The sequence below is a fragment of a genome, unplaced genomic scaffold (assembly GCF_019419815.1).
Source record: "Pyrus x bretschneideri cultivar Hongxiangsu unplaced genomic scaffold, Pyrus_bretschneideri_v1 Contig3, whole genome shotgun sequence".
Classification (NCBI taxonomy): domain Eukaryota; kingdom Viridiplantae; phylum Streptophyta; class Magnoliopsida; order Rosales; family Rosaceae; genus Pyrus; species Pyrus x bretschneideri.
In genome coordinates this window covers 7,856,595-7,884,418 of record NW_025999612.1, presented here as the reverse complement: position 1 = coordinate 7,884,418, position 27,824 = coordinate 7,856,595, and the positions used below count along the sequence as shown (strand labels likewise).

Below are 27,824 nucleotides of genomic sequence, written 5' to 3'. Positions count from 1 at the left end.
CCTCAACCTCGTCATCAAGTTAACCAAGTCTAAATTTATGGCCTTCACTCATTTTTCATCACATAATAACCAACAATCATCCCTATCTCTTTTGCGCTGTATTTCCTCAGGAGTAAGTTTATTTACAGGAAAATTACCCGTTCGAGTGACAGGATAAGAATGAGGAACCATTAGATTAGAATGAGGTTTGGAAGGTGCAGGTGGTTTGGGGTAACTAGCCTTTAGGTCATTGAACTTATTATCTACTTGGATTGCAATAGCTATAGCCTCATGCATATTTGCAGGGCGTAACAGCTTCACATCAAACTCTAATTTTCATTTTAATCCACCCAGAAAACAACTCTTAAGTAATATAGCTCCACATCGCTAGTTCGATTGGCTAATCTACATCACTCAGCAACATAGTCCTTAAGAGTACCTTTTTTGCGAAGTATAAACAGTGCCTCAGCACAATCTTCAAATTCTGATGGACCTCCTTGTCTAATCTACATACAAATTGTGATTAGTATAGGTTTTTTTTCTTTTTTTTCTTTTTTATTTTTTATTTTTTATTTTTGGGAACTACCTCTAACAGGTAATGTCTTACTTAGCAAGTGTTGTTGTCTCACTTGTTCGTGGCGACAATTACGTGTGCCTAGTTTAGGCTCGTTGCATTTGCCGTATTTGTGGCATATCTAAACATGTGCGCTTGTGCTAGTACCGTAGTGGTTGTGGTAGTCAATTAAGGAATTATCTTTATGCTTATGCGAGTTATCTTCAGCACTGAAGAAAGTATCCATGTAGCAACTCTTGTAATTATTCTTGTTTGTTAACAAAATCACTATTGCTTCTTGTTGAAAAAAAAAAAAAAAGAAAAAAAACATGATATGGAACGTAATTTTTAATTGTATGTACATCATAATTAGTAAAGCATGCACAATGAATCAAATTATGGGTTCACCGACGAAATGGATTTGAATAACACTCCAAATCGTATCCAAATTAAACTTAGTACCTTGATCATTGTGTACGAAAAAGACAAATATGAAAATCTATGGGAACATTTTTGCTCACTACCATTTAGTGTGGTGTATGTTCTCCATCATATTTATCATCGTTAGATGAGTTTGAATTTCGATATTCATGTAGTGGATAAGCATAAATCTCAAAATTCAAACTCAGCTAACAGTGATAAATATGATGATGAGTATACACCACATAAATGGTGGTGAGCAAAAATGTACTCAAAACCTACAAGATCTTAAAACACAAAGCTAGAGCGAATTATTTGGTGAAATGGTTAAGATTCACTTATAGTCGATAACACATGTACAATTATAAATTAATATATATATATATATGGTATGCTCAAGTTTAAAGTTCATCTTCCAGAGTATACCTAGTTAATACTGATTGTACACATCTTATAATTTAAGTAGATTTCTATAACAATATCATGTCTACATTGTACGTACATAGTGTATAGATGGGTTTTTTTCCACCATGGATGCATGCATGGCAACGGTTCGGTTTGGGGATGGAAATGCTATATTCATCTTCATAGCCATGAAAATTAACCATATTCATAACTGCCAATTAACCATCGGGTATTATCCATAACCATGACCATCGGGTAACAGATTCCACATCGGTTAACGGTTATACCCATCATCATCAATACAAAAAATATATTCATTCAATTGATGCATGATAATTTAGTAAATATTAATTTCGTCATTAAATATTTGATGCATAAAATGATTTAATGAATGGATTTTGGGAGCATAAAAATTAAAGCTAAACATTGATAATGTTGGTTGATCTTTGATATCGCCCATAAGTACTATTAGTTTGGATTCTCACATATTTTGATTCATATCAAAACTTTTTTACTTGCCCACAAAATGCAACTCACACATTTCAACTTTTGTATTCTCGAGGTAATGGATTCAGTGAATAATATATATATATATATATATATATATATTATATGTATGTATATTATATATAATTATATATAAATACTATTATATTATATATAATTTGGTTTGGATTTAGAAATGGATACGGATTGGGAACCCCATATCCAAAATCATATTCAAATATTATTCACGTTTTTTCCCCATATCTAAAATATACCTAAATTTTCATACCCAAAATCCAATTCATTCGAGTCGTTATCCACGATTATCGAATTTAACGGTTAGAATTGCCATCTCTATATGCATGTCTGCAAAGGCCATAGCACTCACTTTTGTTTTTGTTTTAATATTTTCCTTGAATATAATTTCCCCAAAAGATATAAATGGGGGTGAGGTGATAAAATGGGTGTGACAGCATTTAACCTTGGCTAAGAGAGATATTTCAGTGTGCAAAGAAACAGAGGTGTATACCACATGTTATTATTATATTATTAGAAAATGTTTTATTTTAATTCTTTCTCTTGTTATATAAGAGTAGTGATAGACCTACCCATCAATACTATTTTCTTACCCGCATTATATTTTCACTCACCACCAAAAGTTAAAAATGTAAGAATACTATTTGTCCACCCACCATTATACCTAAAATAGCCTTACACGTTTTTAATTCTTCTTTTAGTTTTTTTCATTCATTAAATAAATATATTTTCAAATAAAAAAACTTTAATTGACGGACCACTTCTTCCTTTGGTTGGGAGACTATCGACATTAACAGAATCTCCCTCTAAAACCCAGCCGCACAACTGTGAAGCACCTCCCAAAACTCAGCCGCCATAAACCACCCCTAAAATCCCAGTCGCATGAAAACCCAAACTTCCTACCCCAGTTCTACTCATCGGAGGACCACCATGGCCCATAAAACGCTCCACCTCCACAGATCTACCTCCCGTTACACAATCTCTCTCCTTACCAGATTCGGTATTGACGCGTCGCGAGGAAAGTAGAAACTGAGAGAGAGAGGAGAGAGAGAGAGAGAGAGAGAGAGAACAGATGAGTTTAAAAGAGGGTGAGAGAGGAGGTGGGGCCGCCGGCGTGAGGGATGGCGTGTGGGTTTTCGGGATTCTGAGTATCTTATTTTTGCCCTTTTTACATTTACTATATTTTTGGTGTTTTTAAAGGAAATTAATTAATACTTATGTGGCAAAATAAGGTTGGTTAACGTTTAGGTGTTGACGGTCATTTCACAAAAGGTTAAATATGGTATTTTCCTCTAAAAGAGGGTGGAAAAATAATGTTGTGTGGTGAGTATAATACCACTTTTATATAATGACATTTGTTCTCCAATTATATAATGACATTTGTTGTTTCGTCTCGTTCCAAACACACTAAAAAAATCTCACTTTAACTGGGGCCACTCCTGTCATCTTCGTGTTCTTGAAAAACTGATACGTGGGCATCCGTCATCGTTTCAAAGCACTAAGCGTTTAACTCACGTCATAGCCAAACCCTAATTAATAGCTAATTATACAATTGGTTCTTTAATTTGCCACTGTAATCGGTCAAATCTGCAAGCATGCCGCACGTCTACTAATATTCCACAGAATCTGCTATATATCACTAACTCTGGTTGATTGCATTTCGCTTGATGTACGTTGTGTGTGAACGATTAATTAGGCAAAAAGTTTTAGATAAATTTTTATATGTACATGAAATACTTTTTATTTGTACATTTGTACATATTATAATTTGTATAAAATTGTAACGCAATTTGAAGGAGACCGTGTTCTTAAAACATTAAAATCTCTAAACCGTCTTGGTCTTACCTCTAGCTAGTGGTATGCCACCTGTCTTATATATAAATATTTTAATTCATCTGATATTGTGTTTGTAGGGAAACAGCTGGTTTCAAATCATGCATGTTCGTTTCCTATATGATTGGTCAATTATATAACAAGAGCAATCCATATCCTTCATGAAATTTTGAGTTTGACACGCAAAAATAAGCCACCTGTACAAGTCAAACACAGATAGAGCTTTTCTGAACGATTAATTCCAAATTATTAGTAAATAATTAGATCCCGTGAAATCTACCAAAAGTTGCTTTTACTTGCCGCATGCATGTCGATTTCAACGAGTAGTGTGCAAGTTTCCTTCCTCTTCCATTCCTCTATCTGTATTGCTTATACGACTTTATTTTCTAGAACTTAATTTTCTCCACCTAAAGTTTAACGTAAATTTTTTGTTCAAATAAAACTCATTGACTAGATTATACAAAAGAAAATTCATTAATTATGTTTGACTTTACCCATTTAAATTTTTTTTTGAATGCCTAAAACACCCTTATTGAATGTTTAATGTACACAATTAATTCTATGCAAATTGTAAAGAAGAATTAATGATTTTACAAAAATAATATTTTGCATATAAATGTAGGCATTTGTTGGTTAGTTTGGCTTTCAAATTCCAATTTACCATTACAACATGTCCATATTATATATAGGTAAATTATTGTACTTTAAAATATATAAAAAAATTGTTGTCAAATTAAAAATATATAAATTAAAGGAGATAAAAATTCCAGGTAAATTAATTTTAGGACAAAGAAAAAGAAAAGAACCAACTATAGGTAAATTATTTACATATATAGTCTAGGTATTTGATTCACATAAAAAATGTAGGTAAACCACGTGTGCATAATTTACCTACTATTATTGAAATTTACCTACTTGCATAATTTACCTACTATTATATTAATTTACCTACTTGCATAATTTAGGAATAATGCCAACAAAACATGAGAATATTTTTTTTTTGTTGAAGAGACAAAACATGAGACTATTATTTGCATGTATCATAGGTAAATTGCCAAAAGAAATATGAGAATATTTTGTTTATATACTGTAGGTAAATTACAGACTCTAGGGCGATATTCTTTATATAGGTAAAGTAGGGACATTTAACTACTATATATAAGGAAAATAATTACACCGAATAATAATGTAATCATTATTTAAAGTAATGCACTAGATTGTTGTAGAAATTAAAAATAAATAAATAGAAAAAACGCCTTATATTTTAAGGCCCTTGATTGAAGCTAATTTTCAAGTGTGGGTTGTGGCAAAAATTGTAAATAATTTGTATTAGTAAGTTACTTATATTCTTATGTGGTAGTTTATTTGACTTTTGGATTTTTATTAGATGTTTAATTATATGTGGGTTTATGTTTAGAAATCATGATTTTTCAAGACCAATATCTAATGAACCCTTGTTTCTTTTTCACTTTTAAACCTAATTTTTATTACCTAATCGAGCAGATCAGAGCATTGATTTTGGTTTTTGACTATATAGCCGTCAATATGCAGATAATCTGTATGGTAAAAATGAGACACCTGCGGCCAACAAATTATACCAAACTTGGGGTCCCCTCCAAGAATACCACTAATTATAATATCATAAAGATTAACAAAAGTGCCTTCTTTTTCTTGTATAGTTAACAATAAAAGGTTGGACTGCTTGAACAACTGATGCATATACGGTTGATAATAATATTCTTGTATGGTTAACAATAATACTATTTAATTTCCATTTTTTGTGACAATAGATAATGTTAATTGGTACTATATCTTATTTTTCTTCTTCTTCTTTTTAATTTTAATTATTTTTTTTAGTTATTTTTTGGAGTACTGAAATTAAGATATTGATGGTGTTGTGCGTTATGAGGTGTGTTCCAACTAAGTATTTGAGGGTCCAAGAGTGATTAATTAGCTTTAGGGTAAACAAGGAGCCGTGAAGAGTTCTTAGCTGATCCCCATCCATAATCTCCGACTTCGACAAAAATCTGGATAAAAATGCTGTTTTAGATATATTTTATATCATTTGATTTTGTTTCAAGTTTTAAATGTGTTTATGGGGTTGCATGATGCATGCATTATCTGTTTATCTTTCTTTAGCTACATGGTTGCTTGAGAGTTATCAGAGGAGGGCTTTTGGCTTGTATTTGCAATGCGCCTATGTCATACACTTTTAGGATTAATAATTGGATTAAGGTAGATTTCTATTATATAAATCATGTACCAACTGCCAACTATGACGACCTCTTATCCTTTCCAACTTTTTCTCTACCTTAGCTGGCTAACTATGAACTTGATGATATTATCATGATATGGGTAATGTATGGGTAATGTATTTTATTTTACTAAAAAAGGAAAAACAGAAATCTACCCGAGATATGGGTAATGTATTTTATTTTACTTAACTTTGTACTTCAAGCATGGTAGATTACAAAGTAAAACTAAACTAACCCATCCAGATGAAGTTTCAAGCTAAACACTTGGACATCACAAATTGAGTGACGTGAAATACGTGTGGTCATTGGGTTTCACATGTAGGCTAATCTGCTTTGATACCATAAAGAAAGTTGAGGTTCAAACATAAAATCAATTGACAATATGAAGAGTAGTCCAACTACTTATAAGAACATGTAAGGTTCCTCCTTTCCCTAATGTGGAATTCAATCTCAATACATAATTTCACTTAAGTTTGTACCTTTATTTCTTTTTTGGGAGGGATCATTGAACAAAGTTATTGATCTAAATCAGTTGAAGGAGAGGATTAAGAATCAGATTGAAAGGCGTAAATTCGATAACAAAGTTGAATTTTTGTAGATTTTGACTCATGGCTGTCATTTCGAAAAGAACGACATTACGAACAAATCCTTTGTAATCTTAGTCCAATCCTATTGACAATTTTAGCCGAATTATAAATTTGTTTTCTAACCCTAAACAACATTCTAAGTCTTGACTTTTGAGGGTATTTTTCGTATTTTCATTTGGCATTTTCCTTTCTATAGATTCCTACAAAGCCTAGGGTTGTAGTAGACTAAAAATATTCTTTTGTGGTGTTAGACCAACTCCAATGGTGGTCTAAAAGTCAAATTACCCCCCAAAATTTCCCCCCAAACCCACTCCAACCCAAGGGGAAATTTTGGGCTAAATGCTAAATGTTAAACCAATGCCAAATTCTCCCCAAAATTTAGCCCAGAAATCGGAGTGGACTCCACCCAATATTTATCAGAATTTAAATTTTTTTAGACTAAAATGTTTATAAAATTAATTTACGATGGTCTACATATTTATTTTTTTAAAACATTTAATTTAACAAAAAAAAAATAGCCGAAGTTCATTCTTTAATAATCTCGGGCTAAAATTTTAGGCTAGAACGGTTGGAACAAAAAAGCTGTTTCTGGAATAAAAGCTAAATTTTCTGGGCTAAAAAATTTGGCTTTTAGCCTAACCATTGGAGATGGTCTTAGGGTTTTAAATTATTCAATAAACTTTGAGGATTTTTCCTATCTTTTAGTGAATTAAAAATTCTTATGCATCAAGCTTATTTTTGGTATTTAGCTTGTTATTCGAGAGTCTAAAATTTCTTACCTATAAATAAAGATGAATATGCTATGAATTTGACTATTTTTAATGAGACTAAAAAAAAAATTGAATATATTACAAATATAATAGTACTGAAGGATAATTAGCTTGTTTTGGCCTTCGCTAACGTATTGGTTCTATGGTGTAGTGGTTAGCACTCTGGACTTTGAATCCAGCGACCTGGGTTCGACTCCCGGTAGGACCTCTTTTTGTTCCTTAATTTTTTGTATAGAATATATACCTTGGAAGGCCCCACGTGGAAAACCTTTTGGTGGTTTGTAGTCTGCTTCTGCAGCTGGAGCTACCGTACGCTATCCACGTGTTTATAGCACTCTGGAAACATAAGAAAACGCGATGGAAGCTACACCGATCACATTCCGTCCACAGAAACTTTTGTTCGGTGCGGTGGGTTTCGGTGGCCCAGTCAAACTCTAGCCAGATCTACGATGGACGAAGGAGATCGGACGAACCTCTTGAAAGTATCCCTAGACTAGCTAGTCAGTGTACTTTATTGAACAGAATTAGAAGGAAACATGTTTCATATATATCATGCAAAAAAATTTTATTTCACAAAGCTAACTTTTCTTACAATTCATCAGGAATTCCTAATTACCAAAGATCTGCTAACAAATCTAGTTGCCCTAGCTTGTTTCATCAGACTGTTGGTTTGTACTCATAGAGTTTTCTGCAGCTGTTGTATGAGAAAACAAGGAAGGCTTGGGTGCAATTTGCAAGGACTGAATGGGTCCTTCCAACATCTCCACCACTTTGCTCATCGATGGCCGATCGGAAGGAATGGTCTGAATGCACCACATGCTTATTAACACCATCTTTCTTGCTATTTCATTTTCCTCCTCACTGCTAGCCCCAAAAACATTCGCATTGTTCTCTAGCTCTAGATCTTTATAAATGTAATGCGGAAACATTTCACTCGTATGAGACACTCCGGAATCCAAATTCTTTCTTGCTCCAACCATTTCGAGAACCAGCATTCCGTAGCTGTACACATCAGACTTGTGAGACACTCCCCCAAAGCTCCGACTAAATACTTCAGGTGCGATGTATCCTGCAGTTCCTCTTGTGCCCAACATCGACACAATGCTCTCCTTCGCTTTGCATAATTTTGCAAGACCGAAATCAGCGATTTTCGGGCAAAAGTCTTTGTCCAAAAGAATGTTTTGCGGCTTTATGTCGAAATGCAAAATTCTCGTGTTGCAACCGCGGTGCAAGTACTCTAGTCCTCGCGCAACACCGACTGCTATTTCGGATAATGTCTTCCACCCCAAGCGACAATTGTCAATATCGGATCCTTGCTTATGTATGAAATTATCAAGAGATCCGTTAGGCATAAATTCGTAAATCAGAGCTCTTTTGTCCCTCTCGTAACAGAATCCGAAAAGCGTGACTACATTGACATGGGAAGTTCTACCAATGCTAGCAACCTCATTGATAAATTCTTCTCCATTTCCTTTGGAATCGCTGAGGACTTTCACTGCAACAAGACAGCCGTCGGGTAGTTTTCCTCTGTAGACAGTGCCATATCCTCCTTTACCTATTTTATCTCTGAAGGAGATTGTCATTTTTTTCACGTCTGAATAACTATACCGCTTTGGAGTAAGTGATCCATAATTCCTTATAAAAGCCCCGACATCAAAATCATCCGTTTTATCCTTCTTTGAGAAGCACATTAATTTTTTTTTCCTCGATATGCATACTGTGCAAATAACTGCTACTATAGTCCCCGAAACACCAGCAGAAATACCTATGTTAAAAAAATTGTTGAAGTTAGGCATTTCCTAAATTATTCGAGCACATAAAAGCATATTAAAAAGAAGGGAAATGATAACCACTCTTTTTTCTCCTTTGCTCACAGAAATAATAAACATAATTAAACTGTTCGAATATGATCATAATGCTCTTGACTTTATTATGTGTGTATTTGATATGCGGAGGTGCACTATAAGATTGGTGTACTTATATAAACTTAACCAAAAAGTATGACTTATCATAGGATGTTAAAACTCTTCTATAAATGATAATGATAGACAATCCAGAAAAGTCTTATAACTCTTTAGAAAGGGTAAAATGAATGTCTATAAATGAAAGATTCATTCCTCCGACGTGAAAATAATCTCTTCGTTCTTTTGATGTGTTATTTCTCCTTTAGCACTATCACATAATCATCAACAGTCTAACAACGATGGAGATTAATCTCATGATATCTAGAAAGATGTACGAAAGAGAAAAGCGTATTATATGATTATCATTTCCTGAGCAAAAGACCAAAAAACTTCTACGATTTGCCATTCATCACATGCACGTAGTACTTACCAATTTTCCAACTAGGCGACAATGAACCTGCAACAGATAAAGGTTATGTGTTAAGTGTTGTAAACCTGTAATTCTACATCCGTAGATTCATTTGACAAAATTTATTAAATCATCTCAAGAAGTACATAGAACATAGGTTACGTTTATATTACCATATAATGAAATAAATGACAGAAAAGTTTAGTCACTTGAACTAGGATTCTAATTAGTTTATACAAAAAAAAAAAAAAAAATTGTAGGTGAAGTAATTGTGCGCCCTACTTCTCCTCTTTCTCTCTCTTATCTTTCTCTGCAACTTCTCCTCTTAATTACTCTCTCTCGTTTCTCGCTCATCTTTTCTCTCTCTATTTCTCTCTTCTCTCCATAACCTCGTCATTGTGCACCCTACTTATACTGTTGCCGGTGCCTTTGTCAGATCCCGAGCACACTAGTTTGATGCATCAAACGTCGCCCGTGACGTGAGTGGATTTGGGAAGTTGTGGTTTTGGTGTATAAGGGGAGGAATAAGAAGAAAGAAGAGGTTGCTGAGTTTTTTGAGATTTGAGGGTGATGGGCTTTCTGAGATTAGGGCAAACCAATTTCCAGGTTTCTAACATTTAAGATATATGTTTGCTGGATAATTAATCTGCGGTTGCTGAGTTCATCTCCATTTTTTAATTTTTTTTTATATTAAATAAAATAACCAATTTTCATATTTTATTAAAAAATAAAACACCCAAACCGAACCTAATAAAATTGAACCAAAAATGAACCAATCCATAAAAAGCCAACAAACCGATCCGTAAAAAGTTGACAAAAAACGAACCTACGAAATTCTTAGTAGTGCTTTCAAATTTAAGGAAGTGCTTTTATAATGGCCAATGAGTGTGACACTTTTATCTCTTACTTTAAAGAATGTTCTTTGAAGAGGTTAAGGGAGTGACAACAAAGACCTAGCGGGTGGGTCCTCCGGAGGTGGATGATTAAGAGAGGTTGGTGAGTTTTTCTTGCTTTCATAAAAAGTTTTATGATGCTACCTTGACCCTTAATGCAACCCTAACTCCAATGTCAAACTTAATACTCGGCACGGTGATTGCGATGCAAGTGGAGATACAAGAGCAAATTTTAAACATCTCTAATGTCACTTTGTAAAGTGTGCTACTTCCATGAAACTAAAATTTGGCAAATATTGGGTGACATTGACGAGGTTAACCCTATACTTTTTATAGCCCAAGCACTCGACTCGAGGTACAAATTCGAAATGGTGGAAACAAACCTAGGGATACTCGACTATGGATGAAAAAAAAATAGTGTAGGTGAAAGAAAATGTTAAAAGAAATATAACCGAGTTGTATAATGCATATAGGGAGGGAGCAACCCCTAGTAGTAGTACAAGTGTGGAGAAAAGATCAAGTGTTGTAGTAGATGATGTTTTGGTGAGATAGCCAATGAAGTCAATATGTACTTTAACGATCCATATCAAAGCCTATCATATAAGGGTTTCAACCTTTTGGATTGGTGGAAAAGGAATTGTGGTACATATCCAACTCTTAGTAAGGTTGCTAAGGATGCTAATGAGAATGCCTTTAGTCTTGTTAAGGCTTTAGTGTGTACTAGTGGTTGGCTTAGGGGGAGTTGATTTTGTTTCTATGAGGTGCCTATGATCGATGAACTCACATTCTACAAGGAACTTGAAGACTTAGAGAAGAGTAAGTGAAATATTTAATTTTATGTTTTTATTTTTTCAGTGTTTATTATTCTATACATTTAATTTTCTAAATCATTTATGGTTTATTGTCTTAGGGATGCCTAATTTGGAAGGTGAGGAGAATCCAACTTAAGGAGAAGAAATGCCGTGTCCTCCACCACCTCAAGTTCAAGTTCAACAATGCCAATCACTGCCTTCACAACCACCCATTTCAAGAGCACTACAACAAGGGTTAACCATCAACAAAGGCAAAGGGTTAACCATCAACAACAAGGGGAGAGGGTCAACCATCAACAAAGGCAAAGGGTCGAAGCGGGCAATCATCATGAACTTAAGCTTAACTTTTTGCTTTTGGTTTGTAACTTAAGTAAAATTCATTTGAAATTTTGGTTTGTACCCGAATTTTTTACTTTTGGGTTTGTAACTTAACTTATTTCATTTGGTTGCATGCATTTGAATTTAAGTAGTTAGATAGTACAATTGCAGTATAAATTTGGCTTCAATATGAATTAGTAAGAAATTAGGAATAGGAATTGAAATTTGAAACTAGGCTTCAATTTGTTACACTTTCCCAAAAAATTGGGTTGAACAAAGTTCAGCCCAAAATCCAGAATTTAAAAAAAAAAAAAAAAAAAAAACCCTGGCAATTTGGGCTAAAGGCCCAATCCTGAAATGTATCAAAATACTGAAAATTTTCGAGAATATTGAAATTTCGGTTTTCGAAATCTCGTCTCGAAAGGGATCGGTTCGAGATTCAGTATGCCATTTTCGATTTAGGATCCTTATCACCTAGAAATAAAGATGGGTGCGTATGAGGAGAAAAAATGATCCATATAAATCATTTCAGAATAACATGTTAGGGGATACATAACATACCTAATGGTTCAATTGAAGTTGAATCACATATGGTTGCGTACGATTGGTCTTGGCAAAAGCAAGCGAATCCACTGCTCGTCGTGTTAAGCCCACACCTACCACCTGATTCCTCACAACTGTAGCATTGATCATTAACACCTACAATGGTTGAGGCTTTAGTGTGTACTAGTCATTGGATTAGGAAATTTTGAGTAGAAATTTCATTGTTCCACATCGGTCACTGCCAAAAGGTTCTCTCACTTTATAAGGTTTTGTCCTTATAGATAGTAATTGGAGTGATGGACCATGTAGAATGAAATTGGGCTCAACCTTGGAGTTGGGCTTTGGGGTGTACTAATTAATTGATAATTAATATATATAATTAATTATCAACAAACTCAGCTTTTTAGATGAAGTCTAAAGTGATGAAAGAACGCAGAGCAAAGCACCCTTTTGAGAAAGATGTCTTCTAACAAACGCACCCCATTCTCATACATATTGCGAACATGTATAAACCTACTATATATATACATCCATCTGCATGGCATTTAGAACACAGAAAAATCAAAATTTTCTTCTACAATCCTAAACATTCTTACTGAGAGAACCACATCGAAATTCGCTAGAAGTCAAGTTTTCCGGTTTTGGAATTCTGACTTGGATCGTTGAATCCTGGTGAAGCAGACATTCGTAGAACTACAAGCACTGAGTAGGGACGAAATTTCTGTTGCGATACGCAAGCCTTGATCTTCAAGTTGTCTGTTTAATATTTTTTTTGTTTTGTTCATACTTTGTTAATTTATCTTTTCACATTTATTATTTATTAGCATATATAAATTATCATTGATTGTTGATTTTTATCCAACATTTGTTTCTATAAGGAGCCTACAATCGATGAACTCACATGACAAGGAACTTGAAGACTTAGAGAAGAGTAAGGGAAGTATTTAATTTTATGTTTTTATTTTCTTTGTATTTATTATTCTATACTTTGAATTTTCCAAATAATTTGAGGTTTATTGTTTTAGGGACACCTAATTTGGGAGGTGAGGAAAATCCAACTCAAGGAGAAGAAATGCCACCTCCTCCACTACCTCAAGTTCAAGTTCAACAACGCCAATCACTACCTCCATGACCACCCATTTTAAGAGCACTACAATAAGGGGCAGAAGTTAACCATCAACAACAAGGGGAAAGGTTCAACCATCAACAAGGGCAAAGGCCGAAACGGGCAATCTTCATGAACTTAAGCTTAACTTTTTGTTTTTGGTTTGTAACTTAAGTTAAATTCATTTGGAATTTTGGTTTGTACCCTAATATTTGGCTTTTGAGTTTGTAATGTAACTTATTTCATTTGATTGTATGCATTATAAGTAGTTAGATAATACTATAGAAGTATAAATTTGGCTTTAGTATGAATTGGTATGAAATTATGAATAGGAATTGAAATTTGAAACTAGGTTTCAATTTAGGGATGGCAACAGTTCAGTTTAGGGACTGAAATGCTATATCCATTCGCATAACCATGAAAATTAACTATATTCATAATCACAAATTAACTATCGGGTTTTATCCATAACCATACCCATCAGGTAACGGATTCTCCATTGGTTAACGGTTATATCCATCTTCGTCAATACGAAAAATATATTCGTTCAATTGACGCATGATAATTTAGTAAATATTAATTCAAAATTAAATATTTGATGTATAAAATGATTTAATGAATGGATCTTGTGGAGCATAAAAATTAAAGCTAAACATTGATAATGTTATCTTTGAAATCCCATAAGTACCATTGAATTCTCATAGATTGATTCATATCAAAACTTTTGAACTTTCCCACAAAATGAAACTCACACAATGCAATTTTTGTATTCTCAAGGTAATGGATTCGATGAATAATAAATATACATATATATATTATTTATATATATAACTCGGTTCAGATTTGGGGACAGAGACGGATTGAGGACCCTTATAACTATATCCAAAACCATAACTGAATAATATTCACAGTCTTTCCCCATACCCAAATATACCCGAATTTTTGTACCAAAATCCAATCCATTCGGGCGGTTATCCACGGTTATCAGGTTTAACAATTAGAATTGTCATCCCTTCAATTTTTTACACTTTCCAAAAAAATTGGGCTGACCAAATTTCAGCCCAAAATCCCCAAAAAAAAAAAAAAAAAAAAAACAAAACAAAAAAAACCCAACAATTTGGGCTAAAGGCGCAGTCCCGACTGTATCAAAATACCGAAATTTTTTGGGAATACCGAAATTTCGGTTCGGTTTCGATTTTCGGAATTCCAGCTTGAAAAGGATCGGTTCGAGATTCAGTATGCCATTTTCGATTCAGGATCCCGATCCTCTAGAAATAAAGATAAGTGTGTATGAGCAGAAAAATGATCTATAGAAATCGTTTTAGAATATAGAGTAATCCTAAGTAGACTAAATTTGCTAATTAAATGATGTGTCACTACTAAGAAATAAGCACGTTAATCAACACTTGAGTATTTATTATTCTATGTATTGAATTATCAAAATAATTTGAGGGTTTATTGTTTTAGGGACGCCTACTTTAGGAGGTGAGGAGAATCCAACTCAAGGAGAAGAAATGCCCACCTCATCCACCACATCAAGTTCAAGTTCAACAACACTAATCACTACTGGGGCAGGGCAAATGGGTCTTAGACTCACAGGTCGGGGCGAGTACGAGGCGGGTACATATATTGTAAATTCAAAACGGGGCAGGGCGGTACATGCCCATTTAATTAGTGGGGCGGGGCGAGTACAAATTTAAGAGAAAACGGGCCCCCGGCCCCAACCATTTCCACCGTTCATTATAGGGAGATTAAATCTCCACCGTTTATTTCTTAGGTTATGTAGAATTCTCCAAACTTCTAGAGAAATCCTGACTTCGATCACAAACTTTCTCTAAGTCTCTCTCGCCCTCTCTTCTGCTCTTGAGAAAACTCAGAGGAGGCGTTATAACAACCGCCATGAGTGCAGCGGCCGAAGTTCTTTCTCGGGCTGAGGTGAGTGGCTCGCAAATTCATCGACTAAAACATAAGGGAGTACACGAAACGTAGAGCCGTCGAAGCGTTTTGTCAGAATCGGAACCTTTCAGACTCGTCTGCCATTTCCGCCGCGTTCTCAGATGGAGCTGGAGGTTGCCAAGCGGCAGGCTGTTATTTACTCTCTCTATGCTCCCAAGCTCAAGAGCGTCATGGAGGTTGATTCACAGCAGCCTCCAAATCTTGACTCCTCTCGACCTTGATCTTGAATTCTCCTAGCTTCGTCCATTTATTAACTGGCCGTTGAGTGTTTATGCATGAGGGGCTTGGTTGTCTAACTGTAATTATTGTTGGAAAAGCAGAAGCAGTTGACGAGGACGATGACCGGAGTGCCGGTGGGGATGGGGCCGACGTTGGACACGTTGTTTGTGGATGCGATCTGGGTGGGGAAGGAGTTGATAAGGTAGGCGATGAAGAAGGGAGAGTTGTAGAAAGGAGGGAGGGAGCGGAATGTGAGGTAGAAGAGGCATGAGGAAGCGACGCCGTTGTAGACGTAGCCGTCGGTGGTGTTGTAGTGGTTGTAGCAGTCGAGTTGCTTGTTATCAACTAGTAGCGCCGATGAGTCGTCGGGGGTCAGTCAATCTCCATGAGCAGCCTCTTTGTTCTTCTTGGGTTACCTCGCTATTGTAAGAACCAGCCCGTTTCAAAACGGTGGGGTTAGGTCCGAATCTCATTTTGAAAAATCCAAAACCCACCCCGCCCTGCCCCGTGTTATTAACAAACAGGTTCGGTCCAGTTCCTTCAATTTTGGGCTCGGACCGACCTGTGCACACCCCTAATCACTACCTCTACGACCATCCATTGCAAGAGCATTACAACAAGGGGAAGGGGTCAACCATCAACAAGGGAAAAGGGCGCAATCTTCATGAACTTAAGCTTAATTTTTTGCTTTTGGTTTGTAACTTAAGTAAAATTCATTTAGAATTTTGGTTTGTATCCTAATTTTTTGCTTTTAGGTTTGGAATTTAAGTAGTTTCATAGTACTATAGAAGTATAAATTTGGCTTTAGTATGAATTGGTATAAAATTATGAATTGGATTTGAAATTTGAAACTGGTCTTCAATTTGTTACACTTTCCCAAAATAATAAGCAGACTAAATTTCAGCCCAAAATCCAAAATAAAAAAAATATAAAAAAACCCAACAATTTGGGTTGAAGACTTAGCCCCGAATTGTATCGAAATACAAAATTTTTGGAAAATCGAAATTTCGGTTATGTGTAGGTTTTCGGATAGGTTCGGGATTCAGTATGCCATTTTTTAATTCACAATCCTGATCTGCTAGAAATAAAGATGGGTGTGTATGAAAAGAAAAGGTGATCCATAGAAATCATTTCAGAATAACATGTTAGGGGCATACATGACATACCTGATGGTTCAGTTGAAGTTGAATTGCATGTGGTTGCAGACGCCTGATTTTTGCAATAGCAAGTGAATCCACCAGTCGTCGTGTTAAGCCCACAGCGACCTCCTGATCGCTCACAACTATTGCATTGATCATTATCAATCTTAATTTCCAATTTAAAACCACCGTCTATCGCGTCCTGGAGAGTCGTTGGATTGCTTTCGAAAGCAGCTGTACTAAAAATTGGAACAGTGACATTGACTTTACAGAGGCGGGTGTCAACTTGATCAGATCCGTTGTTTACATTGCATATATCGGAACTATAATTAACTCTCGGAACATCCACCTCGCACCCGTAGTAAAATGTCACGTTCGTAAGACCGGAACTATAATTAAACAGAGAGAAGTTGATCCTGGTGTTAGCAAAACTCGAAGGACAGAGAGTATTCCAATAGTCCTGCCTAGCAACTTTAATAGTCCGAGGACTACTTGAGTTCATTTCGAGAATTCTGTAGTTGATATTCGACATGTTGATCACCGGGACATCATCTAGGCATCGGAGCTCGAACCCAGGTTGGCCACAGTACTTGGGTCTGTTTACACCCCAAAAGGGGTACGAGATGTCTCTGATTCCGCCACAGCTAATAGCTTTGCTGCAGATTGAGTAGGGTTGACACAAACATAACTCAAAGTTGATTGAGATAAAGGAAGTGACCAAAAGGAAAGGAAACAAAGACCGAAGCAGAAGGGAATGCATGATTTTAGGATGGTGAGGTGAGGGACAAAGTAAGACCAAGTTAAATAGAAAGAGGGAAGCATTCCAGCTCAGGATAATTTATTTCAACTAGGAAATTAAGGGTTTGTGATCACTGGCATACAATTAAAAGAGCTTCAGGGTGGGCTCCAAGTGACTCCAGGTCTGCTGACCTTGTACATGTCTTATTTCTGTCTTTTTGCTAATATTGGCACATATCCTCCAACTTAATTTACAGATAACTATGTTAACTTTTTTCTATGACTTGTTTTATTAACACTTCACATATTGTTGAATATATCTGACATACTTAATACACTCCACATTTGCTACTTTAAATAAAATTTATCTAATACACTCCATATACCTTTTCATAATACCCTCACACCCCACACCTCAATATACACCCAACATTTTCTATACACACCCCCACACTATTTATATTTATAGATAATGCTAGGGAGACTATATAGTTTGTAAACTAAATGACATAGAAGTTGATGATTGGATTATCACTTAAACGTTGATTAACGTACTTAATTCTTATTGATAACATATCATTTAGTTTGCAATTTTAGTCTACAAATTTAGTCTCTCTAACATTATCCTTTTAAAAAAAAATTTTAACCCACCGCCCCACCACCTTCTCCAACAAGAACCAACCACAATTGTTCTTCTTCTTCTTCTTTCATGCCATGCCAAATGTTGATTAAAGAAGTAGCATTGCGTTGGTTAAAAACTTGAGGTCACAACATTTAAAGGAAAGACAGTGCTTCAGTTCCTCTATTTCTTTTTGTTTAGACTTCAACCCAGGATAAGCGGGACAATGCTCCGAAATGTGAAAGAAACGCGAAAGAAAGGGACAATCTTTCCGAGCTCCCTTTTTCTAAATATTCACCGGAATGTAATTTATTCTCCTCGAAAATAGGTGGGAAACCAGACATCCTTGAAACAAGGTTTGCAGATGAGGGCCTTTGTATTGCTTCTCTTAGCCGCACAACCAACTAATCAGACTAATTAAGAGGTTAATTGATTTGATTGGAGGAATTAGGTTCAGAAAGATGGAAATTGCCAAAGGAGGAGTACGAAAATGGGGACAAAAGTTGGGTTAATTGATTAATATCAATTATCGATGTGAAGTGTGTTTGGTTTTGGATTAAGATTCTCTTATGAATATTTTTTTTTTTTTTCAATCAACGTTTTTGTAGTTTTATTGGTTATGATTTTGTTCTACAATTGAGAGTGAAAGCAGTTTTGTGAGTTGAAGAAGATAATAATCATGGAATGTGTGATTTGAGGTGTATTTAGAATTTTTTTATCACCATATGAGGTCGCAATAGTTATTGCATATTAAGGCAAATGAGTCATTTAATATTTAATTTTAATGTGGGGGTGCTAACAGAAAAAAGCCTTTTTCTATTTGATAATTTTTTTTTTTTTTGAACAAACGATATTCTCTGCGCTGAGAGGATGGGGGAGTGGGTTAAACCTCATAATGGGCTAAACCTCACAGTGCGCTAAGAATATGTGGTCAAATTTGATTTTGACGAGAATCGAACTTAAGATCACTCATTTATAAATGAAAATAAATATTACTAAACCGTAGTAAAGTTGAAAAAAAAAAATATCCAAAATAATCAGACCGACTTTTATGTTAACAAGTTGGTCAAATCGAAAAGGATTCTTCACTTTCTTTCTGTAGTAGTTGGGTTCACACGGTGAGACTATTCAAAATACATTTCCGTGGTCGTGGGTTTAGGGCAACTTTTCAAGTGTAGGACTTTTGAAACATTTAATGTGTTAATGGCATAAAGGCTTCCAGGGGGGCCTCCAGTTGGCTCCAGGTCTGTTGTCTCCTTGTGTATGTCTCTTTTCACACATATATTCTAACTTAATTGAGAGATAACTCTATTAAATTTTCTATTTGACATTTCAAAGTTAAAAAAAAAAAAAAAAAAAAATCCAAAATAATCCAACCGTTTTGATTATTTTTATTTTTTATTGAACAAATGATATTATCTACGCTAAAAGGAGGGAGTAAACTTAAACTTATAATGGGCTAACAATAATGTGATTCATATTTGTCTTTGGCGAGAATTGAATATAAGATCTTTTACTTATAAGTAAAAAAAAATATCACTAGATCACAATATCATATGACAAATCCGACCGAAATTTAGGTTAACAAGTTGAGCAAATCCGAAATGATTCTTTACTTTCTTTCTGTGGCTGTTGGGTTTACAAGATGAGAAAATTGTAAATAGGATTCTTCACTTTTTTTTCCCCTGATTGCGGGATTTGGGCATCTTTTGAAGTTTTAGGACCTTTGAAACATTCCACGAGTTAATGACATATAATTAAAAGACTTGTAGGGCGGACTCCAGGCGGCTCCATGTCTGTTATCCCTCTTTTTTTTTTTTTTTTTTTTTAATGTCTCCTATGTGTCTCTTTACGAATATTTTGACATATGTCTTCTAACTTATTGAGAGATAACTCTGTTAACTTTTCTATTTGACATTTCAAAGTTTAAAATACTTCAGAATAACCACTTAATACTATAGTCTAGTTGTATTCCTCTTCACTTTTAAGTGAGAGGTTAAGTTCGATTTTCGCCAAAAGCGAATTTGAATTACATTATTGCTTGTTCATTATGAGGCTAAGCCCATCCCCTACTCCTTAGTGTAGATAATATCATATTTTCCAAATAAAAAAAACTCTAGAATAATTAGGCTGACTTTTAGGTTAACAAAGAGCAAATTTGAAATAGGATTCTTTAATTTCTTTCCGTGACTGTTGGGTTTACAAGGTGAGAAAATTCTAAATGGGTAATGCTTGGAAGATCAAATTTTAAACTAAATTTTATAAACTAAATGATGTGGATGTGGATGTTGATGTTGATGATTGAATTGTTACTAAGGGTTGATTAACGTACTTATTTCTTGTTAGTGACATATCATTTTATTTGTAAATTCTGTTTAATTTTTTGGTCTCTTTTTTTACATGGTTGTGGGTTTAGGACCACTTTTCAAGTTTAGGACCTAGAATCATTCAATGAATTAATGATAAGGAACTGTTATTGGCACTTCAAACTTTCTACAATTAGAAAGAAAAATACACTTATGAGAAGTGTAGATTAATATTTTTGTAGTGCTAATAACAGTTCCTAATAATATATAATTAAAAGATTTTCAGGTTAGGTGGCCTCTTGGGTGTTGATAATTGATATGGAAGCTTCCCGTAGGTCATCCAATTTATTGTCCATAAAATTGAATGAGGATCCTCTTTGTGAGGATTCTGGGGATTCTCCAATCGTGTTCGTTCATCGTATATCGTGCGGCCAATTTTTATTAGGTACTATTTATGTTCAATTTTAAATAAAAATATTTAAAATAATTTTTGATCGCACGATATACGATGAACGGACACAATTAGAGGATCCTCATTCCATAAAATTCATGTGCCCACCCAATTGTAATAAATGAATATTCAGCAAAACTGACCAAACACATGTAGTAAAATTCATCTGAATCATAATAATCATTTTAAAGTCATACATACGAAAAATTAATCAAATTAAAAATTGTTTAAGGAAATTGTTTAAGGAAACTTTTTTAGTTCTTCCACATAAACTACTGTCGTGGGTATCAATGGCGCAGTCAAACTCAAGCCAGATCTACCATGGATGAGGGAGATCGGATTACGTACCTCTTCCAAAATTAAGAAGAAAAGTATCACTAGACTAGCTAGTTGGTGTACTTTATTGAATAGAATCATAAGGAAACATGTTTCTGTTATAGGCTTATTTGACTGAACTGTATAAAGAACAGAGAGGGAGAGGGGCCGGCGACAACAAGAGAGAAGAGAGAGATTTAATTATGAGGTGTGTCTTCCCAATATGTCTTTATTTATAGTAGTAAAATAGATATAATCCTTACTTTTTTAGGATTACATCTCTTAATAAGTAATCAACTCCTAATAGGAATATACAAGATACTCCTAGTTACAATAGGATTTACACAATCACATTCCTAATCCAATAGGACTGCAACACTCCTCCTTGAGTTTGTAAATACTCAAACAAAATGTTGCATCAGATCTTCAGCAGATGAGGTAGAACAGTTGATTAAGTCGTCGGCATAATGGGTGAACACGAGTCTCAAACACAAGTAAGTAAGTATGCATTAGTAGTAAAACTCACAAAACCTTGCTATGGTAAAGCCCAAGGCATGGGGAAAACACATAGACTAAGGAGAAAAGTGAGAAGTATGTAGAATGTCTTAAACAAATGTCAAACAGGACGAAAATAGTGAACTCAATGGAGTATAATCATCCCAGGATGAGTGCCTCGTTACAACCACGTTAGGTACCAAAAACCCAGTGGGAAAAATGCTCCTAATTGTAGGAAAAAGAGTACATCAAGATCAAGTGTGTATGCTTCAGGATACTCCCCCTGAGTTAAACATAACTTACAAATAAAACTACAAGCAATTCAATTCAGATAATTTACACATACCGATTCCTTGGACAAGCTTTTGAAAAGTAGAGTTGGGTAATGACTTCGTGAAAAGATCAGCCATGTTGTCCTGGGAACAGATTTGCTTGACTTCAATGTTCTGATATTGTTGTTGCTGGTGAGAATAAAATAACTTCAGCGCTATGTGCTTGGTGTTGTCTCCCTTGATGTATCCCTTCTTTAATTGCTCAATACATACTGCATTGTCTTCAAAGATCGTCGTAGGAAGGTTAACGACGGAAGAAAGACCACTAGTGCTTCGTATATGTTCCACAATAGCTTTAAGCTAAAACAATTCTTGCGAGGCTTCATGTAGGGTGAGAATCTCAACATGGTTCGAAGACGTCACAACTAGCGTTTATTTAGTAGAGCTCCAAGATATAGCGGTGTCTTCAACGGTAAAGACATAGCCCGTTTGAGAACGTGCCTGATATAGGTCAGACAGATAACCAGCATCTGCGTAACCAACGAGATAGGAATCAACCTGAGGATCGAGGGGGACAGCGGTTCCTCTTGAGGATTCATGGGTGTAAAACAAGCCTAAATCCATTGTACCTTTGAGGTAGCGGAAAATATTTTTTAACACCATTCTAGTGTCTGCGTGTAGGTGCATTGCTGTATCTAGCCAAAAAGATTAACAGCGAATGAGATGTCGGGTCTAGGGTATTGAGCCAAGTATAATAAAGCACTAATTGCATTTAGGTATGGAACTTCAAGCTCCAAAATCTCTTCCTCATCCTCCTTTGGACGGAAGGGATCTCGTTTAGCATCTAGAGTTCGAATAACCATATGAGTACTTGAAGGCTTCGCTTTATCCTAATTAAAACCTCGTAATACCTTCTGGGTGTAGTTCAATTGATGTACTAGGATTCCATCCGAACAATGCTCAATTTTCGAGCCGAGACAATATCAAGTTTTCCAAAGATCTTTCATCTCAAATTCTGATTTCAAGTGTGTGGCAATTTCCTCATGCTCTGTAGGAGTTCCAATGAGGTTCATGTCGTCAACATAAACTATAAAGATTGTAATTCTGGAATATGACTTCTTAATAAACACTTATGGACATAGTTCATTGTTCACAGAACCCTGACTTGTCAAATACTCACTTAAACGGTTATACAACATTCACCCAAATTGCTTCAATCCGTAGAGTGACCTCCTCAATCTAATCGTGAAAGTGTTTCGTGGTCTAGAACTATTTGAACCAGTCAATGGAAGTCTTTTTGGAACTTTCATGTACATTTCCGTATCTAGATCCTCACAGAGATATGTGGTTACCAAGTCCATAAGCTGCATATTCAGTTTTTCGGAAACTATCAAACTGATAAGGTAGCAGAACGTTATGACGTCAATTACGGGAGAATACATCTCCTCGTAATTAATTCCAAGGCGTTGAGGGAAGCCTTGCACTATGAGGCGTGCTTTGTATTGCACTATTTCATTTTTCTCATTATGTTTCCTCATGAAAACCCACTTGTAGCCCATAGGCTTCACATGTGGTAAAGTAGAAGATACAGGCTCGAACACCTTTCCTTTCGTGAGTGAATCGAGTTCGACTTGGATTGCTTGTTTCTAGTTTGACCAATCTGTTCTACGTTAACATTCATCAACGGATTATGGTTCAATGTCATTGCTAAGCATGATGTCGGAAGCAAAGGTATACACAAATGCATCATCGACAATCAGCTCATTCTGATTCCAAACCTCATCCAATACTGTGTAATGGATCGAAATCTCACGATTCTCGGGGGGTCAGCATGTCTCATCTAAAACATCATCGTAATCTAGAATAGCCCTATGTGTTAGAACAGATGAGTAAGCAATGATCGGACTCAGACTCGAGTCACTAGTTTGTGTCGTTTTCCTCTTCTGGGATTGTAAATCTTTTGAACCAGGATGACACACCCCGACCAAAATCAGGGCGTGCTGGTCGTCACGTGAAAGTGACGTAGCCATGTGCACAGTGCAGAAGCAATATTAATATAAGAAATGCGAATAAATAAAAACCCAACTAATTAGAGCACTAGATAAGATAAGGGCAAGACAAAATAAGTGTGAATTCAGAACCAGAGCATAAGTAGCCTAAGTGCAGTTCAGCATGACGATTACTAATTATACAACACCAAAGGTAAACCTACAAGTGATAATCTGTCAAAACTACCGTGGATTCCTCGCAAGCCACCAAAAAGCACTCCTAACTAGAACATGGAGGGGTACAAAACAGAAAGTGTGAGTGGGCAAAAACAAAGCTTTTCAAAACCATTTCAATTACCAAAGATAGTAACCTCTCGCCATAAAACCTATATAATTTCCCAAAAAATAGAATATATATATATATATATATATATATATATATATCGATACCACAACCATGCTCAGAATAACAAAATTCACAAATATACCATGTCGAATATCACAACAATAAAATATGTAAGACAGGTGATATAAATAAATGCAAATGATATGTCAGCTGGAGTCACCTAACGTGACCTATATGGCTGAATCTAGAGCTCATCCATCTAGCCGGAGTCACCTAACGTGACCTGTACGACTCAAATCCACATCTCATCAAATATACATGCACACGAGTCGGAACCACCTAAAGTGGTCTGTACGACAGGATTTGGTTTAAATAAATACACTCAAGTGCTACGATCACGTGAAGACTGTGCAAATAATCACTGGTCACTTACGAGGCGGAACCACCTATAGTGGTCCGTACGACAGGACTGTGCACATAACTTGGATCCAAGGTGAACATATGGTACGGTTGGTGAACATCACGTGAAGGACTTTGCCCTAACCAAGGGCGGGAGCACTAACACCGGGGGTGTAGGTTTATGAGCTCTCAACGCATCTCACATAATCATCAATTCACATAAACAGTCTACAACTCACTTAGTACTTACCTGAGCGTCCACCGCATCAAATCACAATATGCACATATCATACAAATTCATAGTCTTAGCATAAATCAATAGACATGGCATTTAAAACATAATTTCATTTAAATCGATTTTCTGGGAAAAATCTCAAGTATATAGGTATATAAGGAAAACCAAAAGCCCACTCACTGGTATGTGGAAGGGTCGTAGCCCCCAAGCCTCGATTGGCTGCGCTCGTCCTGAGGATAGATCTCACCTATATGCGAAGTAACTATATAAACATTAATTTAAAGCACATAAACGAAACTAGCTAATAACTTCTCATACATTGCTCAAATGAGGTGTTTGAATATACCAACGTGATCTACTCAACACCACAAATATCCCCATATTTTTAGAAAATTTTCCGACCACCCACCTGCCGCCACACACTGGCCAAGACACGGCTAGACGCGCCCCCACGCGCCGCCAACCCTGATGGAAACTTAACTGCCGTTAGGAATATTCTGTTAAAACCCTAATAGAAATTAACAGCGTTACCTAATGCCGTTAGAATATTCCGTTAACTTTGACGGAATATTCGTTTCCTTCTCCGGCGAGTCTCACCGGTCACCGCCGTCAACGCCGCCATCTGCAACTTGAATTTTCGTCGGTTTCTGGAAAAACTTTAAAACTTCATATGTTTCTTAATTCTTAACCAAAATCCATGAAATTTGTGCCAAAATAAAGCTTACAATGAGTAGAACAAAATCTTACCACTTTTAGGACCTAAATCCAAAGGGATCTCACCGGAAAAACCCATGATAATCCGGCCACCACTTCAACTCTCCAAAACTAAGCTTCTCGACGTCTAAAACACTCCAACTTTCTTCCTCGAGCTTCGTGAAGATGTTCTAAAGCTGCTTAGGACCTCAAAATTCCTTGAAAATTCCACGATCATAATCACATGAACAATGCTCAAAATATGGGATTTTTGGGTTCTCGGGTTTTCGAAGGTTCACGTTCTAAAAATGGTATAGATGTGTTCCTAAGCTCACAAGGAACACGAAGATGGCTTCCAAAACCTTGATCCGTGAATGCTCAAGTGGTTTGAGAAGTTTTCCGTATAATTGTACCGAAATGGAAAGGAATCCGAAAGGGAAGGAGAGAGAGAGAAGGTCAACGGGTAAAGGTATGGGTGTGTGTGGTCCAGATGACAGCCAACAAAAACAAAAGAAAATAAAACCTAAGTCCTAAGTAGTTCCAAAAGTATAGGAAAGTTAGGAATTGGACCACAACCAAAACATATCACCCACGACACCCACAATCGTCCAAGGACAAAATCGTCATTCCATGCTAGCAAAGATAAAAGATTATGTTTCAGGACGGGTTGTCACAATCTACCCCCCATAAGAAAATTTCTTCCTCGAAATTCACACAATAAATACAAACCACTAGTAATCATAAAACAAGCGTGGAAACATTTCTCTCATCCGGTCTTCTGTCTCCTAAGTAGCATTTTCCACCGAGTGATTTCTCCACAAAACTTTCACCAAATGCACTGTCCACTAGTAATCATCCACTGCTGTCCCTGCCTATACTCCCTAAAATGTCTATTGTTACATTTGTGGCACAACAGAGCCTTTCCTCTACTAGCATCCCCTTGTCTTTGGAATTTAGGACCCCCAGAAAATCTACCACCTCTAAGATCCCACATCGCCCAGGGGAGTGATCCTTATATGTATATTCTCATCCCTACCTAGCACGAGGCCTTTTAGGAGCTCATTGGCTTCGAGTTCCGTAGGAACTTCGATGTTAAGCGAGTAGCGCGCGAGAGCACTCCCATTATGGGTGACCCACTAGGAAGTTCTCGTGTGAGTTCCCAGAAACAAAATCATGAGGGTGTGGTCGGGGCCCAAAGCGAACAATATCGTGCTACGATGATGGAGCGGGCCCGGGTTGTGGTGGGGGCTCGGGCCGGGATGTGACACAAGAGGCCTGCCACGCTTCAAGGTAGGAGCAGATGATTGGCTAGCCGTCATTGTACCTTGTCGTGTAGAAGGTACGGCTGCCCCACCCTCGAAGACGGTTCGGCCTTTCAAGGTGGTGTTATAGCATACGATCAGTACGTTCATCCTTACATGTGCGTTTGCAGTAGGTATATGTGATCTCGTTATCTTTGCTAGATCAGTAAAAGCATCCGGCATGTTTTGAGCAATGCTTTGAAGATTTAGAATGCATCGCACTTCAGTTTCAGACTGAGGTGTGCCAGGCTGTTTTGGGTGTGAACATGGGGTACATGATGTTTAACTTCTATCCCAACAAACATGCAATAATCGTCAAAGGTCTGTGACGTAAATTCTCCAGCATTATCCAGTTTAATCAACTTGATCGGATAATTAGGGTGGTGAGCCCTAAGCTTAATAATTTGTGCTAGAAGTTTCACAAATGCAACATTGCATGTGGACAATAAACAGACATATGACCATCGTGTCGATGCATCAACCAACACCATAAAGTATCTAAATGGTCCGCACATTAGTTGTATATGTCTACAAATATCCTCTTTAATCCTTTGAAGAAATTTAGGGGGTCGTGAATAATCTTTGTAACTGAGGGTTGAATGTTCAACTTCCCTAGGCTGGGAGGATAAGATTTCAAGTGATGCCCATAAGATGCTTTGAGGATACAGCGCATCATATCTCGTCTAGGGTGTCCCATTCGATCCTGCCAAAGCAGAAGAGTGTCTTAGAACCTAAGCATAGGGTCGGCCACATGGTGTGTCTCGATGACTCGAATGGTTGTTATGTACAACCTACTCTAGAGATGTTCCAACTTCTCGTGAATATGCTTCCGGCCATATTCATAAGAAGTGATACAAAGAAATTCAGAAACATGATATTGATTATCTCAAATGTCTCTAAAACTCAGTAGCATTCTTTAATGGTTAATTCAGTACTATTGGATAACATTATACGGGTCTTTCCGTATCCTTCTATCAGGTTGGATGGACCTGAGAGGGTTGTCAGAGGTGCATTCTTAGGTACGAAGTTAGTAAAATAGTGTTT

The 27,824-nt window shown here is 36.2% G+C and overlaps 1 protein-coding gene and 1 non-coding gene across 3 annotated transcripts; one reads left to right on the top strand and one right to left on the bottom strand.

Moving 5' to 3' along the window:
• Nucleotides 1–7,460: 7,460 nt before the first annotated feature.
• Nucleotides 7,461–7,532, top strand: TRNAQ-UUG. Its single transcript has one exon. It is a non-coding gene; the product is annotated as a tRNA-Gln (tRNA).
• Nucleotides 7,533–7,875: 343 nt separating this feature from the next.
• LOC103939465 (LEAF RUST 10 DISEASE-RESISTANCE LOCUS RECEPTOR-LIKE PROTEIN KINASE-like 2.5) lies at nucleotides 7,876–17,506 on the bottom strand. 2 transcript variants are annotated; one of them, XM_048589812.1, is made up of 3 exons: nucleotides 16,650–17,502; nucleotides 9,659–9,685; nucleotides 7,876–9,089 (listed from the first exon to the last, which is right to left on the bottom strand). In XM_048589812.1, the coding sequence occupies exons 1-3, from the start codon at nucleotides 17,380–17,382 to the stop codon at nucleotides 7,969–7,971; spliced, it is 1,881 nt and encodes a 626-aa protein (XP_048445769.1). In that variant the 5' UTR covers nucleotides 17,383–17,502; the 3' UTR covers nucleotides 7,876–7,968. The 2 variants fall into 2 exon arrangements, with proteins under 2 accessions (XP_048445769.1, XP_048445770.1); XM_048589813.1 differs by lacking the exon at nucleotides 9,659–9,685 and having other exon boundaries at nucleotides 16,650–17,506.
• Between the last annotated feature and the right edge of the window lie 10,318 nt (nucleotides 17,507–27,824).